This window comes from Sebastes umbrosus, chromosome 6, assembly GCF_015220745.1.
Source record: "Sebastes umbrosus isolate fSebUmb1 chromosome 6, fSebUmb1.pri, whole genome shotgun sequence".
NCBI classification, from domain to species: Eukaryota; Metazoa; Chordata; class Actinopteri; order Perciformes; family Sebastidae; genus Sebastes; species Sebastes umbrosus.
In genome coordinates, this window is record NC_051274.1 from 14,005,766 (window position 1) to 14,023,945 (window position 18,180).

At 38.7% G+C, this 18,180-nt stretch overlaps 1 protein-coding gene across 1 annotated transcript; it reads right to left on the minus strand.

The window, feature by feature from the left end:
* Positions 1-1,324: 1,324 nt before the first annotated feature.
* Positions 1,325-13,040, minus strand: LOC119490641 (probable endochitinase). Its single transcript, XM_037774150.1, has 12 exons — positions 13,016-13,040; positions 12,660-12,686; positions 12,297-12,501; positions 12,143-12,199; positions 10,988-11,153; positions 10,740-10,864; positions 10,528-10,651; positions 10,247-10,429; positions 9,158-9,274; positions 8,894-9,026; positions 8,578-8,742; positions 1,325-2,940 (listed from the first exon to the last, which is right to left on the minus strand). Exons 1-12 carry the CDS (start codon positions 13,038-13,040, stop codon positions 1,325-1,327), a joined length of 2,943 nt encoding a protein of 980 aa, XP_037630078.1.
* Between the last annotated feature and the right edge of the window lie 5,140 nt (positions 13,041-18,180).

Consider the following 18,180-nt stretch of genomic DNA (forward strand, 5'->3'; position numbering starts at 1 on the left):
CAGTTTTAAAGGTTCTAGTTACTACTACTAGTACTACTGCTGCTACTACTACTACTACTACTACTACTACTACTACTACTACTACTACTCCCGATGCTGTTCCTTCTGACTCTACAACTACTACTACTACTACTGCTACTTTCCACCCAAATACCACTTTTTGTCTAATGACTTATGGTTTTTAAAGGTTCATTCAGCCAAAATACTACTTTTGTTTGTTCCACCCAAATACTACTTTCTGTCCAAGAACTTATAATCCTAAAAGTTTATTCCAGCTAACTACAATTTTCTGTCTAACAACTTACAGTTTTAAAATTTCATTCCAAGCAAAAACTACTTTCTGTCTAACGTGTTAATTAATATAAACTTTCACCTTTGACAGTTTTACAGTTTAGCTTCCTGCTTTTCTAGCAATGTATTTAAGCCCTTTTTTGGGGTCATGCAGTTCAGCTTTCAACTCTGCCTGTATTACAATTCAGTTCCATATTTCCAGCAATGCTTTGCAATTAATTTCAGTTGTCAGCATTCTAACGCATTTTCAGCAGGAAATGCATTTTCTAGTTCTTAATATTCTTCTTCCCACTACTCCTCACACAGTGTTGTCAACACATGTACAAAAATACATCAAAACGTGCGGAATGATCGGGAATGATTTATTGTTATCAACTTAAATTTGTAGTATTTATTTACATTTAGACACGCTTATAAATATGTGTAACATCTGTGTCATAATGTAAGACAAATCCAAACACACAATGGCTAAATATAAACAAACAAGAACACACCCATAAATACACCAACAATTACATACTGTATAACCAAGGCTGTCAGATTAAATGATGGCAGTGAAAAAAGGAATAACATTTTCCCGTTAAAAGGGGTTTGTTTGGGCAGTTTTTTTTTCTTATTCGAAGCAATGGTTGAAAAGGACAGTGGGTGACATATGCTGTGCAGATTGTAATATAATGTATTGTACATTTTTTCAATAAATATCTCAACAGTGAAAAAAACAGAAGTAACTGTATACATAATAACTTTTGACAATTGCCCCCCATTTGTTGACAAGAATAAACCTTATGTATAGTGAAAGGATTCATGTCAACATGTATTAACAACCAGGCCCACTGTATCTCGTGCCCACGACAAGATGATCTCCACAATGCATGTTCTTTTAGACATCTCTTTTGCATGGCCAAAGAGATGTCCTCTCACACTATTTATACCAAATGTAGGCTAACTAAGAATCAGTCATTTTATCTGGCCACAACCCAGGATCACTCAAATCAGTGACTCAGATGTTTTTTAGCTTGTGCTTGCCTCATCCTTACCAGATGCGTTCACAGCACTTGGATTTTTCATTGAAGACAAACTTTGATGGGCACTTTTGGATGAGTAATTGGCCAACACAGTTGTAATAAGAATATGGGTAATAACCGGGGTAGAGTCCATCTAACTTTCCTTTACAGGGGTTTCCAGCATGTGTCGGAGTGGTTGTGGGAGTTGTAGTTGTGGTAGGGGGAGTTGTGGTTGTGGTAGGAGAAGTTGTTGTGGTTGTCGGAGGGGTTTTGGTAGTGGAAGTTGTTGTTGGATAGTTACAGCATTCGCAGTTTTGGTTATAGACCAAATCTTTTTGGCAATATTGGATGAAGGGTATTTCACCAACACAATGGTAAAAGGAATTTGGGTTATGAGGGTTGGCGTGAAGCCCATCTTTCTTTCCTTTACATGGGTTTACAGTGTATGTCGGAGTGGTTCTTTTAGGGGGAGTTGTGGTTGTAGTAGGATAAGTTGTTGTGGTAGCTGGAGATGTTTTGGAAGTGGAAGTTGTTGTTGGATAGTTACAGCATTTGCACTTTTGGTCATACACCAAATCTTTTTGGCAATATTGGATGTAGGGTATTTCACCAGCACAGAAGTAAAACGAATTCAGGTTATAAGGGTTGGGATGGAGACCATCCTTCTTTCCTTTACATGGGTTTAAAGTATGTGTCAGAGTTGTTGTGGTGAGGGGAGTTGTGGTTGTAGTTGGAGAAGTTGTTGTGGTAGAGTGAGTTATGGTGGTAGTAGGAGAAGTTGTTGTAGTAGGAGACTGTGTGGTTTCTGGAGATTTTTTGGTACTGGAAGTTGTTGTTGGATAGTTACAGCATTTGCAGTTTTGGTCATACACCAAATATTTTTGGCAATATTGGATGTAGGGTATTTCACCAGCACAGAAGTAAAACGAATTTTGGTTATATGGGTTGGGATGGAGCCCATCCTTCTTTCCTTTACATGGGTTTAAAGTATGTGTCGGAGTTGTTGTGGTGAGGGGAGTTGTGGTTGTAGTAGGAGAAGTTGTTGTGGAAGAGTGAGTTATGGTGGTAGTAGGAGAAGTTGCTGTGGTTGGGCTAGAGGGAGTTGTGGTTGTAGTAGTAGATTGTGTGGTTGTTGGAGAGGTTGTTGGATAGTTACAGCATTTGCAGTTTTGGTCATACACCAAATCTTTTTGGCAATATTGGATGTAGGGTATTTCACCAGCACAGAAATAAAACGAATTTGGGTTATAAGGGTTGGTATGGAGCCCATCCTTCTTTCCTTTACATGGGTTTAAAGTATGTGTAGGAGTTGTTGTGGTTGTAGTAGGATATATTGTTGTGGTAGTGGGAGAGGTTTTGGTAGTGGAAGTTGGTGTTGGATAGTCACAGCATTTGCAGTTCTGATTATAGACCAAATCTTTCTGGCAATATTGGATATAGGGTATTTCACCAGCACAGAAGTAAAACGAATTTGGGTTATAAGGGTTGGGATGGAGCCCATCAGTCTTTCCCTTACATGGGGTTAAAGTATGTGTCAGAGTTGTTGTGGTGAGGGGAGTTGTGGTTGTAGTTGGAGAAGTTGTTGTGGTAGAGTGAGTTATGGTGGTAGTAGGAGAAGTTGTTGTAGTAGGAGACTGTGTGGTTTCTGGAGATGTTTTGGTAGTGGAAGTTGTTGTTGGATAGTTACAGCATTTGCAGTTTTGGTCATACACCAAATCTTTTTGGCAATATTGGATGTAGGGTATTTCACCAGCACAGAAGTAAAACGAATTCAGGTTATAAGGGTTGGGATGGATCCCATCCTTCTTTCCTTTACATGGGTTTAAAGTATGTGTCAGAGTTGTTGTGGTGAGGGGAGTTGTGGTTGTAGTAGGAGAAGTTGTTGTGGAAGAGTGAGTTATGGTGGTAGTAGGAGAAGTTGCTGTGGTTGGGCTAGAGGGAGTTGTGGTTGTAGTAGTAGATTGTGTGGTTGTTGGAGAGGTTGTTGGATAGTTACAGCATTTGCAGTTTTGGTCATACACCAAATCTTTTTGGCAATATTGGATGTAGGGTATTTCACCAGCACAGAAGTAAAATGAATTTGGGTTATAAGGGTTGGTATGGAGCCCATCCTTCTTTCCTTTACATGGGTTTAAAGTATGTGTAGGAGTTGTTGTGGTTGTAGTAGGATATATTGTTGTGGTGGTGGGAGAGGTTTTCATAGTGGAAGTTGTTGTTGGATAGTCACAGCATTTGCAGTTCTGATTATAGACCAAATCTTTCTGGCAAAATTGGATATAGGGTATTTCACCAGCACAGAAGTAAAACGAATTTGGGTTATAAGGGTTGGGATGGAGCCCATCATTCTTTCCCTTACATGGGGTTAAAGTATGTGTCAGAGTTGTTGTGGTGAGGGGAGTTGTGGTTGTAGTTGGAGAAGTTGTTGTGGTAGAGTGAGTTATGGTGGTAGTAGGAGAAGTTGTTGTAGTAGGAGACTGTGTGGTTTCTGGAGATGTTTTGGTAGTGGAAGTTGTTGTTGGATAGTTACAGCATTTGCAGTTTTGGTCATACACCAAATCTTTTTGGCAATATTGGATGTAGGGTATTTCACCAGCACAGAAGTAAAACGAATTTGGGTTATAAGGGTTGGTATGGAGCCCATCCTTCTTTCCTTTACATGGGTTTAAAGTATGTGTAGGAATTGTTGTGGTTGTAGTAGGATATATTGTTGTGGTAGTGGGAGAGGTTTTGGTAGTGGAAGGTGTTGTTGGATAGTCACAGCATTTGCAGTTCTGATTATAGACCAAATCTTTCTGGCAATATTGGATATAGGGTATTTCACCAGCACAGTTGTAGAAAGAATTTGGGTTATGAGGGTTGGGGTATAGCCCATCCTTCTTTCCTTTACAGGGGTTTACAGTATATGTCGGAGTGGATATGTTAGGTGGAGTTGTGGTTGTAATAGGATAAGCTGTTTTGCTTGTGGAAGAGGTTTTGGTAGTCGACGTTGTTGTTGGATAGTCACAGCATTTGCAGTTTTGATTATAGACCAAATCTTTTTGGCAATATTGGATATAGGGTATTTCACCTGCACAGTTGTAGAAAGACCTTGGGTTATGAGGGTTGGGGTAGAGCCCATCCTTCTTTCCTTTACAGGGGTTTAAAATATGTGGTGGAGTGGTTGTGCTAAGGGGAGTTGTGGTTGTAGTAGGATAGGTTGTTTTGCTTGTGGAAGAGGTTTTGGTAGTGGAAGTTGTTGTTGGATAGTCACAGCATTTACAGTTCTGATTATACACCAAATCTTTTTGGCAATATTGGATATAGGGTATTTCACCTGCACAGTTGTAGAAAGAATTTGGTTTATGAGGGTTGGGGTAGAGCCCATCCTCCTTTCCTTTACAGGGGTTTACAGTATGTGTCAGGGGAGTTTCGGTTGTAGTAGGATAATGTGTGGCTGTGGGAGATGTTTTCGTAGTGGAAATTGTTGTTGGATAGTCACAGCATTTGCAGTTTTGATTATAGACCAAATCTTTTTGGCAATATTGGATATAGGGTATTTCACCAGCACAGTTGTAGAAAGAATTTGGGTTATGAGGGTTGGGGTATAGCCCATCCTTCTTTCCTTTACAGGGGTTTACAGTATATGTCGGAGTGGATATGTTAGGTGGAGTTGTGGTTGTAGTAGGATAAGCTGTTTTGCTTGTGGAAGAGGTTTTGGTAGTCGACGTTGTTGTTGGATAGTCACAGCATTTGCAGTTTTGATTATAGACCAAATCTTTCTGGCAATATTGGATATAGGGTATTTCACCAGCACAGTTGTAGAAAGAATTTGGGTTATGAGGGTTGGGGTAGAGCCCATCCTCCTTTCCTTTACAGGGGTTTACAGTATGTGTCAGGGGAGTTTCGGTTGTAGTAGGATAATGTGTGGCTGTGGGAGATGTTTTCGTAGTGGAAATTGTTGTTGGATAGTCACAGCATTTGCAGTTTTGATTATAGACCAAATCTTTTTGGCAATATTGGATATAGGGTATTTCACCAGCACAGTTGTAGAAAGAATTTGGGTTATGAGGGTTGGGGTATAGCCCATCCTTCTTTCCTTTACAGGGGTTTACAGTATATGTCGGAGTGGATATGTTAGGTGGAGTTGTGGTTGTAGTAGGATAAGCTGTTTTGCTTGTGGAAGAGGTTTTGGTAGTCGACGTTGTTGTTGGATAGTCACAGCATTTGCAGTTTTGATTATAGACCAAATCTTTCTGGCAATATTGGATATAGGGTATTTCACCAGCACAGTTGTAGAAAGAATTTGGGTTATGAGGGTTGGGGTAGAGCCCATCCTCCTTTCCTTTACAGGGGTTTACAGTATGTGTCAGGGGAGTTTCGGTTGTAGTAGGATAATGTGTGGCTGTGGGAGATGTTTTCGTAGTGGAAATTGTTGTTGGATAGTCACAGCATTTGCAGTTTTGATTATAGACCAAATCTTTTTGGCAATATTGGATATAGGGTATTTCACCAGCACAGTTGTAGAAAGAATTTGGGTTATGAGGGTTGGGGTATAGCCCATCCTTCTTTCCTTTACAGGGGTTTAAAATATGTGGTGGAGTGGTTGTGCTAAGGGGAGTTGTGGTTGTAGTAGGATAGGTTGTTTTGCTTGTGGAAGAGGTTTTGGTAGTGGAAGTTGTTGTTGGATAGTCACAGCATTTACAGTTCTGATTATACACCAAATCTTTTTGGCAATATTGGATATAGGGTATTTCACCTGCACAGTTGTAGAAAGAATTTGGTTTATGAGGGTTGGGGTAGAGCCCATCCTCCTTTCCTTTACAGGGGTTTACAGTATGTGTCAGGGGAGTTTCGGTTGTAGTAGGATAATGTGTGGCTGTGGGAGATGTTTTCGTAGTGGAAATTGTTGTTGGATAGTCACAGCATTTGCAGTTTTGATTATAGACCAAATCTTTTTGGCAATATTGGATATAGGGTATTTCACCAGCACAGTTGTAGAAAGAATTTGGGTTATGAGGGTTGGGGTATAGCCCATCCTTCTTTCCTTTACAGGGGTTTACAGTATATGTCGGAGTGGATATGTTAGGTGGAGTTGTGGTTGTAGTAGGATAAGCTGTTTTGCTTGTGGAAGAGGTTTTGGTAGTCGACGTTGTTGTTGGATAGTCACAGCATTTGCAGTTTTGATTATAGACCAAATCTTTCTGGCAATATTGGATATAGGGTATTTCACCAGCACAGTTGTAGAAAGAATTTGGGTTATGAGGGTTGGGGTAGAGCCCATCCTCCTTTCCTTTACAGGGGTTTACAGTATGTGTCAGGGGAGTTTCGGTTGTAGTAGGATAATGTGTGGCTGTGGGAGATGTTTTCGTAGTGGAAATTGTTGTTGGATAGTCACAGCATTTGCAGTTTTGATTATAGACCAAATCTTTTTGGCAATATTGGATATAGGGTATTTCACCAGCACAGTTGTAGAAAGAATTTGGGTTATGAGGGTTGGGGTATAGCCCATCCTTCTTTCCTTTACAGGGGTTTAAAATATGTGGTGGAGTGGTTGTGCTAAGGGGAGTTGTGGTTGTAGTAGGATAGGTTGTTTTGCTTGTGGAAGAGGTTTTGGTAGTGGAAGTTGTTGTTGGATAGTCACAGCATTTACAGTTCTGATTATACACCAAATCTTTTTGGCAATATTGGATATAGGGTATTTCACCTGCACAGTTGTAGAAAGAATTTGGTTTATGAGGGTTGGGGTAGAGCCCATCCTCCTTTCCTTTACAGGGGTTTACAGTATGTGTCAGGGGAGTTTCGGTTGTAGTAGGATAATGTGTGGCTGTGGGAGATGTTTTCGTAGTGGAAATTGTTGTTGGATAGTCACAGCATTTGCAGTTTTGATTATAGACCAAATCTTTTTGGCAATATTGGATATAGGGTATTTCACCAGCACAGTTGTAGAAAGAATTTGGGTTATGAGGGTTGGGGTATAGCCCATCCTTCTTTCCTCTACAGGGGTTTACAGTATATGTCGGAGTGGATATGTTAGGTGGAGTTGTGGTTGTAGTAGGATAAGCTGTTTTGCTTGTGGAAGAGGTTTTGGTAGTCGACGTTGTTGTTGGATAGTCACAGCATTTGCAGTTTTGATTATAGACCAAATCTTTCTGGCAATATTGGATATAGGGTATTTCACCAGCACAGTTGTAGAAAGAATTTGGGTTATGAGGGTTGGGGTAGAGCCCATCCTCCTTTCCTTTACAGGGGTTTACAGTATGTGTCAGGGGAGTTTCGATTGTAGTAGGATAATGTGTGGCTGTGGGAGATGTTTTCGTAGTGGAAATTGTTGTTGGATAGTCACAGCATTTGCAGTTTTGATTATAGACCAAATCTTTTTGGCAATATTGGATATAGGGCATTTCACCTGCACAGTTGTAGAAAGAATTTGGTTTATGAGGGTTGGGGTAAAGCCCATCCTCCTTTCCTTTACAGGGGTTTACAGTATGTGTCAGGGGAGTTTCGGTTGTAGTAGGATAATGTGTGGCTGTGGGAGATGTTTTCGTAGTGGAAATTGTTGTTGGATAGTCACAGCATTTGCAGTTTTGATTATAGACCAAATCTTTTTGGCAATATTGGATATAGGGTATTTCACCAGCACAGTTGTAGAAAGAATTTGGGTTATGAGGGTTGGGGTATAGCCCATCCTTCTTTCCTCTACAGGGGTTTACAGTATATGTCGGAGTGGATATGTTAGGTGGAGTTGTGGTTGTAGTAGGATAAGCTGTTTTGCTTGTGGAAGAGGTTTTGGTAGTCGACGTTGTTGTTGGATAGTCACAGCATTTGCAGTTTTGATTATAGACCAAATCTTTCTGGCAATATTGGATATAGGGTATTTCACCAGCACAGTTGTAGAAAGAATTTGGGTTATGAGGGTTGGGGTAGAGCCCATCCTCCTTTCCTTTACAGGGGTTTACAGTATGTGTCAGGGGAGTTTCGGTTGTAGTAGGATAATGTGTGGCTGTGGGAGATGTTTTCGTAGTGGAAATTGTTGTTGGATAGTCACAGCATTTGCAGTTTTGATTATAGACCAAATCTTTTTGGCAATATTGGATATAGGGTATTTCACCTGCACAGTTGTAGAAAGAATTTGGTTTATGAGGGTTGGGGTAGAGCCCATCCTCCTTTCCTTTACAGGGGTTTACAGTATGTGTCAGGGGAGTTTCGGTTGTAGTAGGATAATGTGTGGCTGTGGGAGATGTTTTCGTAGTGGAAATTGTTGTTGGATAGTCACAGCATTTGCAGTCTTGGTTAAAGACCAAACCTTTTTGGCAGTGTTGAACGTAGGCTATTTCACCAGCACAGTTGTAAAAAGAATTTGGGTCATCAAGTTTGGGGTAGAGCCCATTGCTCCTTCCTTTACAGGGGTTTCCAGTACGTGTCGGAATGGTTGTGGGAGTTGTAGTTGCATCGGTAAGGTCAGGATAACCTGAAAGAATTAGATCAGATGGTGAGATAATTTATAAAATAAAATGTAATCCAATCATAAAAATGTGATGCTGATGGCGTTCAATCAAAACCACAATTACAACCAACACCCCACAACAGGATGGAATATAAGTGTTTTGTATTTTGGCTACCTGGAACTAGGAGCGTATGCAGGTGGCTGATGAAGGGGTAGTTGCCTTGTTTACAGAACTGTCCACTAAAGTCATCCAGGTCCAGAGACCAGACAAAGGCTCCTCCAAAGTTGTTAGTTTTTAGGTAACTGACCTGAGAGGATGAAGAACAAAACACTTCAAAACTGAAGTCATGTTGACAAAATGTACTTAATCAGATTTGTATACAAACAGTCCTTTGCAAAGGAATTACTGAACAATAGTTTGAATTAAACAGATGACTACCTTAATATCAAGGCTGTATTCGTTGTCAAATCCAACCCACTGATTTTCTGTGGTGGCATATGGAACTTTCTGATCATTAATCAACTGGACTGTCACTCTTTCCAGATAAAGGCAAGTCTGAAAAAAGGATAAAATGTCACATTTAGATTTCGTGTGTTAACATAAACAGAAATGTGTTGCACCAAATACACCTACAGTAAAAGCGCTAAGGCTATAGACCCCTTTTCTGTTAGTAAAAATGATTACGTATTTTGTGGGGTTAAGTGGAGGCAGAATAATTCCCTGAACATGTTACTTAATGCTGGCTAGCAACTTTTGTTGGCTTGTTTTTTTAACAATGGCTGAAGAAAATGCAAGTTTCTCTCAGGATGTTCAGTCACTCACTTTCTGGGACCGCGAGAAAGTTAGTTGAGAAAGTTAACATTAACCAACTGGACCAGATTAGCCGACCCCGTGCGGCACTGACAGATTACTTCAGGAGGAGAGGATGGCTGGCTATTTAGCTAGCTCGCTAGCTTGTCTGGAGTCAGTCTCCGGACAAGCTATCGATCGCTTTCTATGCTCTCTTTGCGAGGTAGTCTCCTAGCGGTTAGGAGTGAGGCAGAGGGACCATCAAACGCAACGCTGCTGCTGACCACCAGCCCGCTGTTGGGCTCATTTTCTGTAACTAACTGAATCAAGAAGCTAGCTAATTAGCCAGCCGTTAGACCAGCGGGCTAGTGGTCAGCGGCAGCGCTGTAAAGACAAATTGATGGTGTATAAATCTTTGGATGCCTATAGTCAACTATCCTGCAGTAAAGTCAGTCAAAAAGAGAGTCATATAATATAGGTGATGTGTTTCAGAGATGGAGAGAAAAGCTAATCGAATCACAGTTTGTCATCTCAAATGTATGCAATATTGATTCTGGCACCCAACAACACAACAAGATGACTTTTTAGATGTGTAACTTTAGCCCACTTCTCTGAGGTGTTTCATGTTTGCCTCTAGTCTTTCCTTTGTTTTACCTCCTGACACCATGACGTAATCATGACGCTGGCTTTAAATGGGTCTAATGATGTACATTAATTGTATTCACAGCTTAGTTTTACCTCATAATAGGCCCAGAATCCTTCTTCACCAGTGAAGCGGCGTTCTTCACCAGGACCATTGGCTGGTGCTCCAACATCACTGGATGCAGAGGAGAGGTTAAAAGACCGCCCATATGACGCTAACCCCAAGATTAGCTTTTTTGTAGGTGCTCCCTGGTTGTGCCAGTACAGCATGGCATAGTTCTAAAATGTGGAAAGAAGATAAAAACACAATAACGATGAGAAGACATTTCTAAATAGAAAGGAGTTTAACCAGTGAATATATGAATCCCTGTACTTACAGTGTTCAAGTAGATTTTGTCTCCAGTGTCTTGGGATCCGTTGAATAAGGGGCTGTGATGTCCTGTGACATTTTCCCAGGGGCCGTGAAAGTCATATGTCAACACATTAATGAAATCCAGGTGCCTGATAAAATGCAGAGGAGATCACGTTTACTAAAACAGCTAATCATGGGTAAGCTATAATGTGAAGAATTACATAAAATTAGTTTTACATGGCAATCTGTGCGACTTCATAACTGGCATCGATGGTTGCTTTCTCAGCAGAGACACTAGCAGTGACGATTAATCTGTCACGGCCAGTTTTGATTCCCTCAGCCACAAAGGCCTCTTTGAGCTCCTATACAACACAGAAACATGGTTCAGTCTCTACTGAATTTAAAATCTAATATTTTCACATGTGTTATACAGTATGGCATATTTCTCACAGTCTCTGTCCCAGAAAAGAAATTCAGGATCTGACCTTGCACAGCAGTGTGAATCTCTGCTTGTCCTGTGATTGGCTTCCAGCTCCTCCGGGGTACCTCCAGTCAAGGTTTAGCCCATCAAACCCATTCGTTCTCAGTAGTGTGATAGCTGATAGAATGAACTTTGCTCTTTTTTGTTGTGTTGACACCATTTTACTGAATCTGGTAAACATTTGAACAAAACAGAGCTCTCAATTAGACAATCCACATTTATGCATTTATTTTGCATTTATCATTAATCATAATAATAATAACAATAATAATAGTAACTTTGTATCGCACTTATCTGAACAAGGTTACAAAGTGCTTCACAAAATACATGACAATAAAACAAAAAAAAGTACCTAAATAAAATATACCAAAGGCAAAAACAGAACAAAAGAAAAAAAGCAACACAAAATGTATTAATTGGGCATCGAAAAAGGATTTCCTTTAAAAATGTATTAAGCACTGACTTAAAAACAGATAATGTGCTGGCAAGCCTATTCTCCTCAGACAGAGATTTCCATAGCCAAAGAGCCTTGATGGCTTACGATTTGGAGCATAGGGAGTCAAAAGCTCAGTGATATAAATGGGGGCCAGACCATGTTGAACCCTAAAAGTCATTAAAATAATCTTAAAACCAATCCTGAATTTAACTGGCAACCAGTAAATTGAATTGGGGGTGATTTATGGACCTACGTGTGGTCTTAGTTAAAATTTGAGCAACAGCATTCTGCACTAGATAAAGCCGAGCCACTGAAGATTGACTTATAAAGAGTGCATTTCAGTAGCTTAGGCATGAAAATACAAAGGCACAAATAAGCCCTTCTAAGTTAGGAAAAGACAAAGCAGATTTATTTTTTGTAATGTTTAAGTGTAAATAGTAGGATTTTATGGGATTTTTGATATGTGGTTCAAAGTTCAGTTGAGAATCAAATGTGATACCAATATTTCTGGCTTTAGGTTTTATATTGGTTGCCAGTGGACTAATAAACAGTTGTATTTTGCTTGCTAGGTGATCAGGGCCAAAGATGATTACATCTGTCTTGTCTGAGTTTAGCTGCACAAAGTTAAAAGTCATCCATTTCTCAAAAGAAGTTAAGTGCACCATTAAACTGCCCAGACAGCTTGTTGAAAAAAAGGTCTAAATGTTCTTGTAAGTAACCTACTTTTGTTTGTCAAACTTCAAGCCACCAACCGCCAGCAGGGTTTTGAGCCGAGGATTTCTGTGGGAGCATAAAAGTTCAGTAATGATTGTTTATCAAAACTCAAAGTATTCAGACTCTTTCACTTCGTTCACATTTTGTAGATTTAAGCACTGACCTGGTTTTGAGTCCATTAAAGGACTGATAGCGTTTTATGTCAGTTGCACAGCTGGGGACCAGCCTGTGTCTGTAGTTAATGTCAGCAAAGGCATAGATCAGATGGGTACACAGGTTCGGATTGATATCTGAAACTGTGAACTTCCCTTGTTCCACTCTATCTTCAGCATCACTGTTGTAGTAACACACCAGCTTGGAGGAAGAGACTGAGGCTGAGACTTGGAGGAAAATCACGATGGTTTTAATTAGTTTTTGAAGACATCAATTATATGAAGGTCCTTCTTTACCAACAATTGTTGAGTTAGGGACCTTATTTATCTGTTAGTAAGACTGTTGATTATGATTAATGTACGTATAAACTTACCCAAGCTGGTGATGATCAAACAGAGACCTTAAAAGTGACACACTGGTTAGTATTGGGTTAAAAACAAAGCTTAACAGGTCAGTTCACCCAAATTACAACATAACAAACCCACAGGTTTTCTCACTCTCTTCTACTGGTCTGTAGCAGATAAGTTTAATTTTATTTGTCCGGGTTAATGAGATGTTCCTCTCTGAGATTTTTGCAGCCACCCCAATGCATTGGAGGTGAATGGGATTTTGTTTTACATTAAAAAAAAATCTGCATAGATACCATTGGATGTAAGGGAGAAAATGTGTGCCTGTGATGTGGGTGAACTAACCCTTTAAGGAAACATATATTTGATCAGCGTGCCTTACCTGCAGTTATAGTGAGCTTGCACATGTTGTCACTATGTGGATAAGCAGAAATAGAAGAAAGAGAAAAAGTTGTTCAATAGCAGCTGAAAATAAACAACACAATTTTTCAAACAAATCCTCACTCAGTTATTATTTGTTACACAAAAATATATTTTAAGTCAGAAAACTGCACATCTTTAATTCATTTTAGTTCAGTACCCATCAATTAATTGTTGTACTAGCAGTCAGAGTTAGACAGTGGTGAAATTTAAGCAAGTACATTTATTCAAGTACTTGTACTTTACTTGAATATTTCCATGTTCTGCAACTTTATATTGTAATTGCACTACCTGTCAGAGGCAAATATTGTATTTCTTACTCCATTAGATTTATTTGATGACTTAAGTTACTTTGCAGACTCAGAATATGAATACAAAATATAATCAACTACTAAATTATGATGGTTATTATAGATTAAGCAACCCAGTAATCAATTGAAATCAACCCCACCTTTACTAGCTGCAAGTGACCCCTTACCCATTACATCACTAACCAATAATCCATTAATATAATGTACAAAATAATGAAATGAGCCATTCTGCATAATGCATACTTTTACTTTTGGTACTCAAGTACATTTTGATTTTGTACTTTTACTTAAGTAACATTTTGAATGCAGGACTTTTACTTGTAAATATTTTTACACTTTGGTATTATTATTTTTACTTAAGTAAATGATCTGAGTACTTCTTCCACCACTGGAGTTAGACATGTCACTCCAAAAATTATTTGGATTAAAATTAGACGGACTGTAACGGACATATCATTAATTCTTTATTTCATATTGTTTCTCAAGCAAGCTTTGAATTAATCTCTGGAATAGAGTGGTGCAGGAATGAGTCCTAAAACCCGGAAATGAGTTAACATTTTAGCACTTCCGTGTCCCTCGTCTGGAAGTCAAAGGGTTTTTTGAATGGGTTTTTAGTTAGATACGTGAAAAAAGGTATGTGGTTAACACAAATTCAAAAGATTTTGACGTTTTATTCTACAGTATAAATTACTTCTGTAAATATCCCACTCGGGAATTTCGAAGCTTTTATATGTCTTAAAAAAGGGGGGTTGCTAACAAGTGGCTAAATGAGACCACAAAATATCATCATGCCAACACGTCCGCCTTTACAGCTTCGTTGTGTAAACACGCGCTCATACGACTGTGTAGTAGTTTGTTTATAGCCTAACATTAGCTTTTTACCTCTAGCGATTGCATTCACACTTCAAAAATAATAAAAAAGGTGTTCATTTGCGGAATTTATTTTACGGAACAAAACGTGTTAGTATCAATAACGTTTGTTTGCCACAGAGCTTATTTTCTGCAATAATCCAAAACCTAATGGAAAAATCCCATTGGCTTTTTGTTGAGAGAATTCTAACTTCCGGGTTGGCCTACAAAAATACGTCATTACTGCACCATTCTATAAGTCACATTTCCTAATAATATAACTTGTATCTGCAGATAATTGACAAAATGAACAGCAGGGTACATCAGGAACAAACATCAGTGTTTAAAAACAGGTTTTTGGTAGTTCTGTGATGGTAAAATTCACATTTTACAGGCAAAGTTTACATTTACTAACTTTCAACAAATAGTGGCAAAAGCAAACAGTATCAGTGTCACTTCAGAATGGTAACCTGAGTATTTTAGCAGTTTAAAGTCACTCTTCATTATCGAAACTTTAAATACACTGATGTCATTTAAAAATGCAATGCAGCTATCAAATGTCAAAAGTATAAAAGTATGGAAGACACAGAAGAAGTTTACCTAGCAAATTAGCGATATACATAGCAACAACTAAGAACTTAATGAAAATGTGGTTTAATAAAATCAGAGTAAAAAGGATACTTACAAAATAATGGCCAAAGAAGCGTGTACTGTCTCTCTTCTTTGAATGACTGACGAATGTCTGGCTGTGATGCTTTAAATAGGATGGACCGCTGCATTTAGCTAGGGTGGGGATAATTAATTAATGCAATTTGCAAAAGCAATTGACTGATGGAAACTGGAACATCATGGCAAATTCCTTGTATGTGAATAAGCTACTTGACAATAAACCTTATTATGATTCAGAACCAAGTCAACCCATGTCAGGAACAATTTGACTTTGAATTCAAATGATATTTACTGAAATAGTACGATACCACCATGTTCAAATTTCTGTCTGTTAAGGAGGTTCTTTCACTGATTCAGACTACTCAAAAAGTGTTAATTTTACTAGATTAAGCAAAGCAGTTATAGAACAACAAGAGATCAGCTGCAAATAACATAGCAGTCCAACTTTGTTTTTAATCATAATATAATTTTTTATTGCTAGTTTCTTGTCAGTTGCTAATAGATTTCCTTAAATCAACAAATACATTTAAAACAAGGACATGATATGACGTAGGGTATGTCCAATTACAGTAATTGTTAAAGACAAAGTAACAGTACATGAGCAACAGCAGTATTGTCATGTAAAGGCACACCTAATTACACAGTGTTAAAAAATGTACCAACAAGAACACACCCACACTAACGGTTTGTTTCAATGACAAAGAACGCAATTATTGACATAATGATCAGCAGTGTAATCAAATAAGGCATGTCCTGAAACTATTTTGTAAACAACCAAATGTACTGTACTGTACTTTAGCACATTAGTTGGGTTAGAAACACCTAGCTACCACCTTGTTGTTAATACTCTGTATTGACAAACAGCAGTGAACAATACTGTTTATCAAAAAGCATTGGCTGTAATTAAATGCAGTTGCCGCTTTCCTATATGGACCAGTACCAACACATTCTCACTCCCAACTAATCAAATACCGACGCTTGGTCAGTGGCAATACGCTTCAAACTGTGACTCTCTAGGCACCTATAGCGACAGTTTGGGATGTGTCAGGGACGGCGATTAAGTGTTTTTTCCAAATAAACTTAAAGGAAATGTCCAGGGTCCGCTCATTTCAATTCTAGGCCTACAGTCTCTTTTCAAAATAAACTTTTAACATAGATTTACTTACTTTTTAGATTTACTTACTGAATTAAACTTGGTTAGGTTTAGGCAACAAAAGTACTTGGTTAGACTTAGGAAAAGATTGTGGTTTAGGTTAAACCAGGTTTGTCTGTAACGTAAAATGAGTATGCTTGTTAATAGCTTGTTAAACTAGTTAATATTAATACGTAATATTATTTTGATTTTAGGATATAATCATTAAAAGTGCTGGATTGACAAGAACAAGAACATAATGACAAATGTATGTATTTCAACAATGGGAAAAAGAAGAAACTTTCATGTTTTAAACAAACTTTGAGGCCATTCCAGCTTTCAGAGTTTACACCAGTCTGATGGTGCCCACAGGCTTCACCATACAAAGCAGACATTGAGATAGCGCGACTGACCGCGGCTGTGCAATACTGTGGATGGCCGTAGCCATGTTACTGTGATGGAGAGTTTTCAAAGACACACCAAAACCAGCGCCATTGAAAGAGATTCCAGGTGACAGCCAATCAGAGTGTGTTTGTGACCGTGTGATTGGTTACACCTTTACAGGTCGTGGCTTATTGTCTGCAGTATACTGCTGAAGGATGGATATAACATTAAAACCAAACTCTTCTTCACTTCCCTGAAGTCAACAAGCAATGAGCAATGCAAGCATTGAGTTGGCCCGCTCTGAATGGGTACGCATTATGAACGGCCATGCGCTCGTAACAGGGCAAGCCCCCCGACAACGCAACAAGCAGCAGTACCGGAAGCCAACCAATTGGCCCGGTCCAAACGAGCACGTGCTCCATATGAGCACGCACTCGGTACGGCCATGCCCCTGCATTAATACTATCAATAACAACAGTTATTTTTCAGGCACAATCAGTTAAAAGGATAATTTCACCTTTAGTTCCCAGCCAGTTGCTAATAGACTCCCTGAAATCAACAAATATTTTTAAAACAACGTCATGATATGACGTAATGTTTGTCAGATTACGGTATTTGTTAAAAACTCTGTGACAATACATGCTCAGAACAAGTTTGTAGAAATGATTAACAGCAGTATCGATAGGGTCAAATCAGTCTCAATATTAATGAATGCACACAGAAGGATCCGCAAATGTATTTTGTGATTTGTATATAAATGACTCTCTCCACAAAAATATTTTTCAATGCACACAAAAATAGTTACCGTTGTATATAAATGAAAAAAAATCAACATATAAAAAAATAAGGTCCACAGATGTAATTCTGATGCACACACAAATATTTCTTCTTTTAAATAAATGTAATAGAAAGCCTTAAATATATGTATTTAAAAGCATTTGCAATTTTCATCAAAAATACATTTGCATATTGTTACATTTAAATACAAACTGTTGAACCTTTAATAACTGCTTGTCATTTGTGAACTTCACTGCATTTGTGTGTGGGTTTTTTGAGACTCCCATGACGTTGCTCGATCCACAAATGCATTTTTTTCAACAGGGTAATTATCTGTAGCCAATCAGATGTCTCCCTCCTTCTCAGCCAATCATATGAGAGTGTGTTCAACTTGTGCACCCATCTAAGTGTTGAAACAATCAAACTTGGGCAGATATGTCTATAAAGATCCACAAAAGAATCTAAACAAAGGGATACAGCAACTGGATTGAAGGTTTCATCCATGAGGGAGACCTCCGGCACCCGGCGTGTTGCTATTGGATGGCTGGTTAATGCTAGCTAACGTTGGCTAACGCTAACGTAAATCATACCCTCGTGGGGGCTCGCTCATGTGATTGGCTGAAAAGGAGGGAGACACCCAAATATGTTTTTGATGAAACTTGAAAATACTTTTAAATACATATAGTTGTATATATACTTCTTGTATATACACTTCTGTTCTGAAAACTGCTCAGAAACCCCTTTATTGTCAATAGAAAAGCCATCCCTCCTATGAATGCCTTAGGTCTTTAGTTTGTGGCTGTAAAGTTTAATGAGGCTGTGATTATCCTAGAGTTCACCACAGGTCATTTTATAAAGTGAGATCAAGTTTCAAAAAATGGTCTCACTACAAGGAAATGGCTACTATGGGGACTAACATCATCACACATGATTGCCATTGGGCGCATTCGATCCACAAGAGTCTCAGCTTTACATTGATACCCAATTTATGTAATGCACGGATTG